At 38.6% G+C, this 13,270-nt stretch overlaps 1 protein-coding gene across 2 annotated transcripts in view; it reads right to left on the minus strand.

Moving 5' to 3' along the window:
* Positions 1–11,906: 11,906 nt before the first annotated feature.
* The window catches only part of LOC136253131 (uncharacterized), a 32,587-nt gene continuing 31,223 nt past the window's right edge, over positions 11,907–13,270 (minus strand). For both annotated transcript variants that reach the window (XM_066045751.1, XM_066045750.1), the window contains one exon: positions 11,907–12,067. In XM_066045751.1, coding sequence (XP_065901823.1) covers positions 11,991–12,067 — 77 coding nt within the window. In that variant the 3' untranslated portion in view covers positions 11,907–11,990. The remainder of the gene's footprint in view (positions 12,068–13,270) is intronic.

The following is a 13,270-nucleotide window of genomic DNA, read 5'->3' on the forward strand; positions in this document are numbered from 1 at the left end:
ACATCTAAATCCTTCTGCAACTGATTGCAGTCCTGTTCTGTGCGAATGGTGGCATAAAGTAATACATCGTCAGTGTATAACTTGATTTTGGATGATATGTTATTTGGTAAATCATTTATGAAACAGAGAAACAAAAGTGGAGCAAGGACAGTACCTTGAGGAACACCAGAGGTAACTGCTGTTAAGTGGCTCTGTTGACCTTCACCCACCACACACTGAGATCTCTGCAGTACAAAGTCTTTAATCCAGTCAAGTAAATTACCTCGGATACCGTAATGAATGAATACATAAATAATGTTTGAGAAAATTACAAGGCCTAAGGCTTCGCACTCACCGGAAATAGAATCCATGTTGAACGAAAAGACAATCGTATAATGGGCGGGAATTTTCGCGGAGGTGATAGAAACTGTACGACTATTCTATTTAAGGCCGATCAAAACAGCTAGCACGTGGTGCCCACTACAATGCAGTTAATCAACCAGGCGGATTAAAACAGCGATTTAGACGAACGATCTACTGATCATTTGTTTTTGGAATTGTTGCCAGCTGGCACACCAAATCTCAAGTCGTCATGCCAGCTGCCAGTGGATGCGCTCCACGCAAAGGAAAGTAGCTAATTAAGGCGGCCACGCCCAACACGAAGTTCACCATGCCAGCTGCACAAGACCAGGAAAAGAAACAATTTAAAGAATCTGCTTATCTAACAATGGTCAGGCCACAACTAGAATATGCATCTGACGTCTGGGACCCTCACCAAACTGGAGATATTGCAGAGTTAGAAAAAGTACAACGAAGAGCAGCACGTTGGGCAATGAATGATTATGGTAGACTTAGTTCTGTCACCTCAATGTTAAATCAGCTATCATGGCCAACTCTCCAGACTCGCCGCAAATTATCGGTGGGGTCTATTCTACGGAACGGAACGGAACGGAACGGAACGGAACGGAATGATGGACTAAACTGCGGAACGGAATGCTTTCTCAGATTGAAGCTTGCAGCTTACCATTGCTGTACAAGTTAGGCCACTCCAATTGGTAATTATGTTTCTGGTCAACCGCCCGCATCCTTTTTTGGAGAATGTTAAATTTCAGAAATACATGGGTAAAATGCCCGCATCAGCTTTTTGAAAAACCTGGATTTCAGAAACAAATATTGGGCTGCAACAAGTATGCCAGGCTAAATCTAAGTGTCATAATTTGTATTTTATCAGTGAAAACCTACAAGAAATAGGCATAGTGCATCTCGTAGTGCATAGTACAGATCTATATACTCTAATAGAACAGTCAGTGAATCACAAAAAATACTCTAATTGAGCAGTCACTTCATTGTTGCTTTGTTGCTGAATTCCGCCCGCCCGTACCTAAAACTGATTTTCAAAGGACCAGAAACATAATTACCAATTGGAGTGGCCTTATCAGTGGCACTTCCAGCAGGTAATCAAACGTACCCCAAGAAAGATAAAACGAATTTAAGGATCGATTGTGGGTTCTTGTTGGTGGTCATTAGTATGGGTGTAACAATAAGCCAAAATCTATCCTGGTCAGAACACAAAACAAATAACTTCCAAGGCTAACAGAACTAAAGGTTTTCTTCAGCGTAACCTCCACAATTGTACACCAACAATTAAGGACAGGTTGTACAAAGCAATGGTTAAGCCAATTATAGAGTATGCAGCTGTTGTCTGGGCACCTCATACTAAGAGGGATATTGATATGATTGAGAGAACACAACGACAAGCACCTAGATTTGTGACCAGCAACTACTCCCGTTACGCTAGTGTCACGCAAATGCTTACAGACCTTAATTGGTCTACACTTGCACGATGCAGAGATGAACTGAAAGCCATAATAATGTTTAAAATAATTAACCACCTTGTTGACATCCCAGTAAATCCGTTTCTGACATTCATATCCACTGTACATAGTACCAGAGGTCATAATATGAGATTTATGCAACCAATGACACGGATTGATTCTTATATGTACTCCTTTTTCCCTTCGGCAATCAAAATCTGGAACGATCTACCCCAAAATGTGATTGACTCCAATGATATTGATCAGTTCAAACAAAAACTAGCAATTATTTAATTTGTATACTTGTATGTATGTTGTGACCTGTGCACTATACTCTAATAGAGGTCTGCACAGTATTACCAATAATAATAATAATAACAATAATAATAATAATAATAACGAAGTACTAATTGCGGGAATAGCTGACTCAGTGATTTCTTCTTCGGATATATCAAGTAGGGAACTTAATGCATGACTTGTTTTTACTAGTATGTGAGTTATTTTTACTTACTTGACTTTAGAATGTACAGTCTGAGGCCCAGCCTTTCTAATCGGCATAAATCAGTATGTGTATAGCTACACTACAAAGGAAACAAGTATGGTGACAAGCTGAATCAACTCAGTCTAAGTAGAATCTAAAGGAATTTTGTGCAGTGTGTGAGGAGCAAACATTCAGATACCTCAAGGAGGCTATATTGTGTGAACATCAATGATTCATTAACAGAGTAGTGGACTATTGTCAGATATCTCAGCCTGAGTACTGAGTTGAATTCTGGATGGGGTCTATTTTACAGAATGGAATGCTTTCTGAATCAACTTGCAGCTTGGCTAGCTGCTATCATTGCTGAAATTGCATTTTATCAGTGGAACCTTCAGGAAAATGGAATAGGATAATTATAAAACATTAATTAAGTGATTGTTTAGGTAATATTCAGTCTAATAAACAGAATATATGGTTGATTGAGTGAGGTATTACTTTCAGAATGTTCAGACGACCAGTGATGAGATGCATGGATTCATCGAATTTTTGTTGTGGTTGGAGACATTAAATATCCAAAAGCAAACTGACTGTATAATATTAATTCACTTTCTTTATATTTTCTCAATTTTGAGCCTGTATACAAATAATTGAATTTTCCTTGTCAATAGAAATCCTAGAATAAGATGGGAGAGAAACTTATCTTTGTTTACCTATACTGTACAACCAAGAGTTCGTAATACTGATTTGTATGGGAGAGAGTGTCTAACTCTCAGTATGGCCTGTACAAACACCCTGCGTAAAGTTCACCTTTCATCAAATCAACACCTTTACTGGGGGATAGAAAACTGTTGATTAGTGTTGCTGAAGAAGGTAAAGCCTTTGTTCTGAAATAAGGCCGAGGTGTTACTTTAAGCAGGGTGTTTGGTGAATGCATTCAAGTTAGACACTTCACCTTATTATGAACTCTTGGTACAACTTCAAAGGAAAATGAAGAAAACATACAGATGAATCAATAAAATCACTACAGTAGGGTGAATTACAGACTAGTGAGATCTTGGTTAATTAATGACAGTGGTTGGAGATTAAGTGTGGTAGCTTCTTGTTCTTGAATATGTTGCAAAGTGGAAGTACAAATCAAAATGGGATATCAATTTCATTATGAAAAATTTGTATACATAAATAATCTAGCATTACTATTTCATTTGTCCTCCACTTAAACATGCTACAACAGTACTAGTGTCAGTACATTGGCAGTGAGTCTACCTTGAAATCTCAACTCTAGAGTAGATCCAACACAGGACAGCCCGCACTGTAACAAATACATGTGATCCCATTGTAATTTCATGGACCAGCTGGACTGGGAATCACTTGAAAATAGACGAACAAATTTAACCTGTTTTGTTTGAAGTGAAGCATGTGAAATGTTACACTTAAGAAATCCTAGGATTCTTAGGTGGTATGTAATTAATGTGAGTGTTCCATTTCAGGTCTGACTAGATACATTGAAATTACACACACATCCTGATCCAAATCACATTTGCCTGGTGGCTACAGGCATGGTTTCACATGCGGCTTATAATAGAGATTTGGCTGATCTTGGAGTTTTGGCTGATTCAAGGCTAGCAGTCAGACACATCCTTGAATTGTGCAACAGATAAAATCAGCTCACTATTGAAAACGGCATTAGTCCACTGCACCAGCTGTTAATATATAAATAACTCCATGCATACACTTCAGTGATGTTTGCAGAATATACCCTCCTTGCGGTCTGCCAAAATATTTGCTCCTCACACACTGCACAAAATTCTTCAAGTTTTAATTCAGCTGGCTCTTTCCTGTTACCAGTATCTTCCTGCTTGCTTTATTTATACACTGACTTATGACTTGAAAGACCGGCCCAGACTGTTTTCTAAAGTCTAAATAAGAAAAACAGCTCACATAAAGTTCCCTTCCGTATGGATGAACATCACTGATACAGCTCATCCCACAATAATACTTCGTTACTAATGACAACCAACAAAAAACCACAATTGATCCTTTAATTCATTTTATCTTATATTTAACCACCCACTGGAGATGCCACTGCTAACTTATAAGGGAAGTTTCAGCAATGGTAAGTTGCAAGCTTCAGTTTGAGAAAGCGTTCCGTTCCGTGGTTTAGTCCATCATTCCGTTCCGTTCCGTTCCGTTCCGTAGAATAGTCCCCACCCAAATTATCTCGACTACAAATATTACACAAAGTTTTTTACCAACAGATATCACTTACAATTCCTCCATGCTACCTACCAACATCACGATCCACGAGACAGTACCATCCACTGCACTACATCTTACCACATGTATCTACCACAGCACACCAAAATAGTTATTTTTCAAAAACAATTAATGATTGGAACTCTTTACCAGTAGATCTTATTAGGCCGGGTTCAGCTTTAGTTTCTTCACCTTTAATATATATATATTGCTGGCATTGGTACCTGCCCTACGTGCAGGGGTCGCTTTATAATAACAACCAAGCATTAAACATCAGTGCCATTCATGCCCTGCAGCATGCATGGTGGTAACATTTTTAATACCAACATCTTGCCAAAATCCTGGGAAGCATGCAGGTACCCTGAACCTGCAGAATTGCAGTAGCTAAGGACATGACTAAAACACGGAACGGACTGGGAAAACGGACTCACAAACGGACTGGAAGGAACTCCCCTGAAAACGTTTTTTTGCCATAGAAACTCACTAAATCACTGCTACAAAGAATATAACACGTAACAACAGCCTTAAAAAACCTCTAAATTAACGTGTGCTCGAGCCACCATTACTACCCTGAGATAATTTACAAAGCACCAGTCTGCCAGTTTGAGCGCCTGTGACAGCGAAGTTGTCGGTTAGCTACAGTTTAAGCAAACAAAGTAACACAGACTGTATTTGTAGTAGCCAGTTTCTTGCCAGCTGATTAAATACAACGTGGCCGCCACGAAGCCTACCTGTCACGAGCTGTCACCTGTAAAACTGAAGATCAGCCGTCAAACTAATTGCAGCAATTAACCAGACCATGAATTCCAAGTAACATAGTGTCTTAACAAGCTTAAAGCTTGTGTCATGTCTTGTTAACACATGCGAAACGAAAGTGCGCTTTTAATTAAACACAAAATGAATTTAATTTCAGACTATCTTTAAGCGCAGGGCTTAATATCGGCTTGTGTAAACTTCGACCGACGACGACATCGTGTTCAGAGCAGTTCAGAGGTTTGTTTCAGGCCGTTGTTGAGTGTTATATTCTTTCTAGCACCTATGCAGTGAATTTCTATGGCCAAAAAACGTTTTCAGGCAAGTTCTTTCCAGTCCGTTTGCTAGTCCGTTTTCCCAGTCCGTTCCGTGTTTTAGTCATGTCCAGTAGCTAACTACTGTAGTAATGTGTATGCTTATAACACGGCTCTGCTAATTAAACAATATAATATAATAATAATAATATAACACATAGGTGTGAACAATGTGGACGGTTATTATTATTATTATTATTATTGTTGTTACTGAGCAGACAGCACAGCTGATATGCTCAGGAAAAGAAAAGCAATCATAAAATGAATTTAGCTACGTAGTTACAAAGATTACAGTTATTGAGTTCTATACAATGTTTGCAGTTCCGCTGAAAAAGAGTCAATATTGTTGCTCTCAATGATGGAAGATGGTAAGTTGTTCCAATCCTTAATTGATCTGGAGAAAAAGCTCTGTTGGTATGAATAGGTGGATGAGTTTGGTCCGACATTCCTGGTGCAGTAGTTAAGTCCAAAATGGTAGATGAGGTAGAAAGTACAAGATCAAGTATGTTGTTGTTTCTAGTCGGAGTATTGACAAATTTATTAAGGCCAATATCATTAATTTGATCAAGAAATATATTATTTAGTTCTACTCCATAGCTAGGATTAGAGATAACCTGACCACTTCCATCTAACCAATTAATACCTGGAAGGTTGAAATCACCCATTACTATTATATTAGGTAGTTCAGTAAACCTACGTGTAAGAGTGTTCAAAGATAATCCCAATTGCAGTATGGGGTCAATGGACAGGTCTGGTGGACGATAAAATGAGCAAACATAAATGGGGGCCCTTTTAGAAGGAGTCACTTTTGCCCAAATTTTGGGCAGCTTTTCTCGAGCGGGTGATAATATCACAGGTGGTAGTAATAGGGTGGGGGACGGTGGGTGGGTGGGGGGCGGTGGGAGGGTGGGGGGTGGTGGGTGGGCTTAATATAGGGGTATAAAATGAAGCAAGAAGACGATTGGAATCCAGAGGCCAAGTTTGGGCTCTCCATGGCCCTCCATGGCCCTCAAATCACTCCAAATTGACCGAGAACACTATTGGTGAGCTCTCTGTGAAGTCCCAGCTCACTACACACCATTATCACAAAGCCATGGCCATTCAATGGTGCCAGTCTCCCACTCGTGGCTTTGACAGGGTCAGAAGAAAGCTGCCACAGAAACCAGACTTACCAGTCCTGAAGGAAGTACAGTGTGGAATATGATAGTGTATTAGGCCAGCAATACATTTCTGGTGAAAGCGTAAGTTTGATTTTGTGTGTGTGGAAGCCTTGTTATGTGAAATCCGGTCACATAAACCCCAAATAGGCCAGCTTTGGGGCTTTTTTAACCTATCCTTTTTCTTTACCACAGGAAGAATAAAAAGACAGAGCAGATTTTTAATACTTCAACTGTTTTTGATTTTATCAGTAATTATATAAATATATTTATTACATGTCTATTATTCCCTACTGGATAACTTGTTCGCAGCTGATCTTTCTACTAAGAGACTTGAAATGTAGCTAAACTCTCTACAGGTTGATTTGTTTGTAGCTGCACTCTCTACAGGGTGATTTGTTTGCATCTGAACTCTCTACAGGATAGTTTCTTTGTCACTGAACTCTCTACAAGGTGACTTGTTTCTAGCTGACTTTCTACAAGACAAGATGACTTCCTCTAGCTGATTTCTCTACAAGGTGACTTGTATCTAGCTGAACTATCTACAGGATGATCTGTTTGTAACTGAAATCTCTACAGGGTGACTTGTTTCTAGCTGATCTCTGTATAGTGTAACTTATTTCTAGCTGAACTCTCTACAGAGTGGGTTCTTTGTAGCTGAACTCTCTACAAGATCACTTCTTCTAGCTGATCTCTCTATAGGGTGACCTGATCTCTCTGTAGGGTGGCTTTTATCTAGCTGAACACTCTACAGGGTGATTTGTTTGTAGCTGAACTCTCTAAAGGGTAATTTATTTGCAGCTGAACTCTATGCAGGGTGATTTGTTTGTATCTACAGGATGGTTTCTTTGTAGCTGGTCTCTACAAGGTGACTTGTTTCTAGCTGATCTCTCTACAAGGTGACTTCTCCTACTACAGGGTGACTTGTATCTATAGCTGAACTATCTACAGGATGATGATCTGTTTGTAGCTGAAATCTCTACAGGGTGATTTGTTTGTAGCTGAATTCTCTACTGGATGACTTGTTTCTACATATAGCTGATCTCTGTATAGGATAACTAGTTTCTAGTTGAACTCTCTACAGAGTGGGTTCTTTGTTGCTGAACTCTCTACAAGGTGACTTCTTCTAGCTGACCTCTCTATAGGGTAACCTGATGTCTCTGTACGGTGACGTTTATCTTGCTGAACGCTCTACAGGGTGATTTGTTTGTATCAAAACTATCTATAGGGTGATTTTGTTATACCTGAACTTTCTACAGGGTGATTTGTTTGTAGCTGAACTCTCTACAGGGTGATCTGATCTCTCTACAAGGGGTGATTTTTTTGTAACTGATATCTCTACGGGTAGATTTGTTTGTAAGTGAACTCTCTACAAGGTGATTTGTTTGTAGCTGATTTCTCTACAGGGTAATTTGTTTGTAGCTTAACTCTCTACAAGGTGATTTGTTTGTAGCTGAACTTCCTACAGGGTGATGTGTTTCTAGCTGATCTCTCTACAGGATGATTTTTTTTGTAGCTGAACTCTCTACAGGGTGATTTGTTTGTAGCTGATCTCTCTACAGGGTGATTTAGGTTGTAGCTGCTCTCTCTACAGTGGGTGATTTGTTTGTAACTGAAATCTCTACAGGTTGATTTGTTTGTAGCTGAAGTCTCTACAAGGTGTTTTGTTTGTAGCCGATCTCTACAGGGTAATTTGTTTGTAGCTGAACTCACTGCAAAGTGATTTGTTTGTAGCTGATCTCTCTACAAGGTAATTTGTTTGTAGCTGAACTCACTGCAAGGTGATTTGTTTGTAGCTGATCTCTCTACAGGGTGATGTGTTTGTAACTGAAGTCTCTACAGGGTGATTTGCTTGTAACTGAATTCCCTATATTGTGTCTAGTGTCTATATAGCTGATCTCTCTACAGTTTGAGCTGAATTCTCTACAGGGTGATTTGTTTGTAGCTGATCTCTCTACAAGGTGATTGTTTGTAGCTGATCTCTCTACAGGGTGATTTGGTTGTAGCTGATCTCTCTACAGTGGGTGATTTGTTTGTAATTGAAATCTCTACAGGTTGATTTGTTTGTAGCTGAAGTCTCTACACGGTGTTTTGTTTGTAGCTGATCTCTCTACAGGGTAATTTGTTTGTAGCTTAACTCTCTACAAGGTGATTTGTTTGTAGCTGAACTCTCTACAGGATGATGTGTTTCTAGCTGATCTCTCTACAGGGTGATTTTTTTTGTAGCTGAACTCTCTACAGGGTGACTTGTTTGTAGCTGATCTCTCTACAGGGTGATTTAGGTTGTAGCTGCTCTCTCTACAGTGGGTGATTGGTTTGTAACTGAAATCTCTACAGGTTGATTTGTTTGTAGCTGAAGTCTCTACAAGGTGTTTTGTTTGTAGCTGATCTCTCTACAGGGTAATTTGTTTGTAGCTGAACTCACTGCAAGGTGATTTGTTTATATATAGCTGATCTCTCTACAGGGTGATGTGTTTGTAGCTGAACTCTCTACAGGGTGATTTGCTTGTACCCGAATTCCCTATAATATTGTGTCTAGTGTCTATATAGCTGATCTCTCTACAGGTTGATTTTTTTGTAGCTGAACTCTCTACAGGATTGTTTCTTTGTCACTGAACTCTCTACAAGGTGACTTGCTTCTAGCTGATCTCTCTACAGGGTGACTTGTATAGCTGAGCTCTCTACAGGGTGATCTGTTCATAGCTGAACTCTCTACAGAGTGATTTGTTTGTAGATGAAATCTCTTGTTTCAAACTGATTTCACTGTAGGGTAACTTGTTTGTAGCTGAACTCTCTACAGGATGGTTTCTTTGTAGCTGAACTCTCTACAGAGTGATTGTTTTTTGTAGCTGAACTCTACATAGGGTGATTTGTATGTACCTGAACTTTCTACAGGGTGATTTGTTTATAGCTGAACACTCTGCAGGGTGATTTGTTTGTAGTTGATCTCTCTACAGCGTTTCTTTGCAGCTGAGATCTCTACAGGACAACTTCTTCTAACTGAGCTCTCTCTTGTTTCTAGCTGTTCTATCTACAGAGTAACTTGTTTGTATAGCCGAACTCTTTACAGGTGGCTTTTTGGTTGCTGAACTCTCTACACTGTGATTTGTTTGTAGCAAAATTCTCTACAGAGCGACTTGTATGTAGCTGAATTCTCTACAGAGTGACTTACTTGTAGCTGAACATTGTATAAACTATAAAGTAACTTGTCTGTAGCTGAAATCTCTACAGGGCTACTTGTTTGCAGCTGGTCTCTATAGGTTAACTTGTTTGTATAGATGAACTCTCTACAGGGTAGTTTCTTTGTAGCTGAACTCTCTCCACAGTGACTTGTTTGTAGCTGAACTCTCTAGAGGGTGTAACCAAACTCTCCACGGGGTGCATGACTTGTTTGTAGCTGAACTCTCTTCAGTGTGACTTTATTCTTCTGAATCTCTACAGCGATATACCTGTAGCTGAACTCTCTATAGGGTGACTTGCTTCTTGCTGAACTGTCTGTAAGATTAACTGTTTGCAGCTGAACTCCCTACAGAATAACTTGCAATGTAATAAAATTCTATAATGGAGTAAATATATTAGCTGAATGCTCTATTAGGGTGACTGTTCTATTAGAGTATCTCGATCTCGCATATGTTACACGTAGTTGGCTTTAATTTGGAATCATAACTCAGTGGTTTGTAATCCGATTCTTCTGTACTACTGCATGGACTTTCTATGATAATTATTCCAGCTACACACCGATTTTCAGCTCACTGCTCTAAGCGGTTTGCCTAAGGCCCCTATTCGGTGATTATTATTAGTTTCTCATCCAGCCTTTCTAATTATTATGATGCGGGCGGGAGGGTATTACTATTGTATAATATTAACACACTGATGTACAGACCTTGTCCAAATTGTCTTTCTTTCTTACTACAAACATTTCCTTCACCAGCTGATTCTACTTTTCATGATCGTTAACTGTTTTTCGACAGTCAACTGAAAGCCTGCTTTGATGAAGTCGATAGAGCACGATTGCAACTGGCACTGCAGCAATTTGCTAAGGAAAACAACAGTTCTCCTGGTGATATATAGCGAATTGTAGCGTTCATCAACAAAAATTATAACTGTAAAGCATTAATACAATAATACAATACAAGAACAGTTTGGTATATATCACGTGTTCTTCTGAGCATGCGCAGAGTAAATAATGGCTTACCATGCGGTAGCTTAAGAAGGATGCGGGCGGTGGATGAGAAACTAATAATCATCAAATAGGGGCCTAATAGGCGTGAAAACTAATAGTTTTTTATTCATAAAAATCGATCGCGTAATTGTGACACAGGTTGGGTTTTGTGGCATATCTCGATGGCCTTTAACTGGATTCCTTTCAAACCACAAAAAGACACTCCTACGATAGTTACTCCATCTACATAGCAATTTTCTTCAAGCGGTTTACCCTGTGGGCGTGACAGACCTTCGACCTTATTTTACGCAAATAATCGGTCATAACTCCGTGAACGTTTATCGGATTCTTACCAAACTTGGTACTGAGATTCGCCTTAATGAGCGTTTTAAGTGTGCCAAATTTCAGGCCGATTGGAGCACGAATTCGTGTTTTATGCAAAGTGTGCGAAAAGAAGTAGAAGAAAAAACGAAGAAAAAAAACCCCCAAACTTTGGCCGCTCGTATCGCGGAAATTGATGGAGCGATTTTCTTCAAATTTGGAATGTGGACTCCCCTACCTAGCCGGCACGTCTGTAGCAACTTTGGTTTCAATCGGATAAGGAATCACGGAGCTACAAAGGTGTGAAAATCGCGTTTACTTTCTTCCTGTAAATATACTCACGGTGTGGCGCGCCGGCTTCTTGGGCCGCACGACACACTACCGTGTGTCTTGAAATATAACATCTTCAAATCATTATCTCATGTTCGCTCTAGCTTACTGATTCAAGACCTCTGCAAAAGTAAAGTTCAAAAGCCATAATTCACAATCAAATGTATGTCATTGAGGCCACAAAATACCTGGATCATATTAATCAGTAATACAAGCATGAAATTATTTTAATTTGTGATGTACTACCCCAGGATTCGAACTGCAGGCCACCCAATGTCTAGTCGAGTGCCAATACTCTTATATAGCTCTAGGATTCGCAAACTTAAGATATTTATCTTCAAATCAACTTGCAAACTGTTATCATGTGTAGAAGTACCCAGTAATGTACATGAAAGAGCATAATGGTAAATAAACAAAAATATTTATTTATAATATCATGTTATGGGTGGGTATGAGTTGTTCCCTGTTCTTTTCTTCATCCCTTTCTTGCGCATCTGAAGGAACTGTTGATACAAAAATAAATAAATAAGTACATAATAATACAGAAATGCAATCAATGTTTTATATTCTTAGTTATATTTATTACATTTCGCAACATAACCATTTATCAAGACTCAAAAGGTCACATACATGGGTAAACAATGGGATGATGCATCTACAGATATTCACAGCCACTAGAGGGAGTTATCTATCATCAAACAGTACAGTAGTACCGTTTAAGTAGAAATCACCCCAAAAATTTCGTGCGTCAACAAAAATTTAGATATAAAACTTTTAAACAAGTTGATGTGCTACTTCTAAAAACCAGGTACCATACAGCTAGCTAACTTACTGTGTGAAATTAACCATATATATTTGACCGAATTTTGGAAAATCACCCTTATGGGTGCATTTGACGCATTAAATATTTAGCTCTGAAACACAGCATTATAAGTTAAAATCCTACCCAATTAAAGGTAGAATAAACCATAGATACCCTGAATTGCAAGCAAATTTCTAGAAATATTTGAAAAGTGCTTTCTGATAGTAACAGCACCATGCTAGTTTCAAAAATTCTAATTGTTTCAGGCACGACCATAAGGGTGATTTTCCAAAATTCTGTCACATATATATATACTAGACATATTAAAAATTTAAAATAAGAAATAGGGATCACTGAAAAAAGCCACGAAACAAGAAGGGATCTGGGGGTGGTCGTAGTAATGTAAACCCCAATCCCTATTTTGACTATCTGTCATAAATTTTTAGTTACATGCTCTGTCAATTTGAAGTGAGTCAAAATAGGAGTTTGTGGTTTACATTACCACCAACAGAGACTCAAAATAGGGATTTGTGGTTTACATTACCACCCCCAGTGATCCCTTCTTGTTTCGTGGCTTTCTTCAGTGATCCCTATTTCTTATTTTAAATTTTTAATATGTCTAGTTTGTGTACTTTTTTCCAAATCAATTTATGGATTATAAGTTAATTGGCACATTAGTGTAGTAAGCTAACAGACATTCCTCAGTTTAAAAGGTTAACTCAATAACTAGATATCTTAACGCATTATTAATTTTGTATTTATAGAGAGTCAAAATAGGGATTTATGGTTTACATTACCATCCCAGCGAAATTTTTAATATGTCTAGTTTGTGTACTTTATTCCAAATCCATTTACGGATTATAAGTTAATTGATACATTAGTGTAATAAGCTAACAGAGATTCC

The sequence above is a fragment of the Dysidea avara genome, chromosome 4 (genome assembly GCF_963678975.1).
Source record: "Dysidea avara chromosome 4, odDysAvar1.4, whole genome shotgun sequence".
Taxonomy (NCBI): Eukaryota; Metazoa; Porifera; class Demospongiae; order Dictyoceratida; family Dysideidae; genus Dysidea; species Dysidea avara.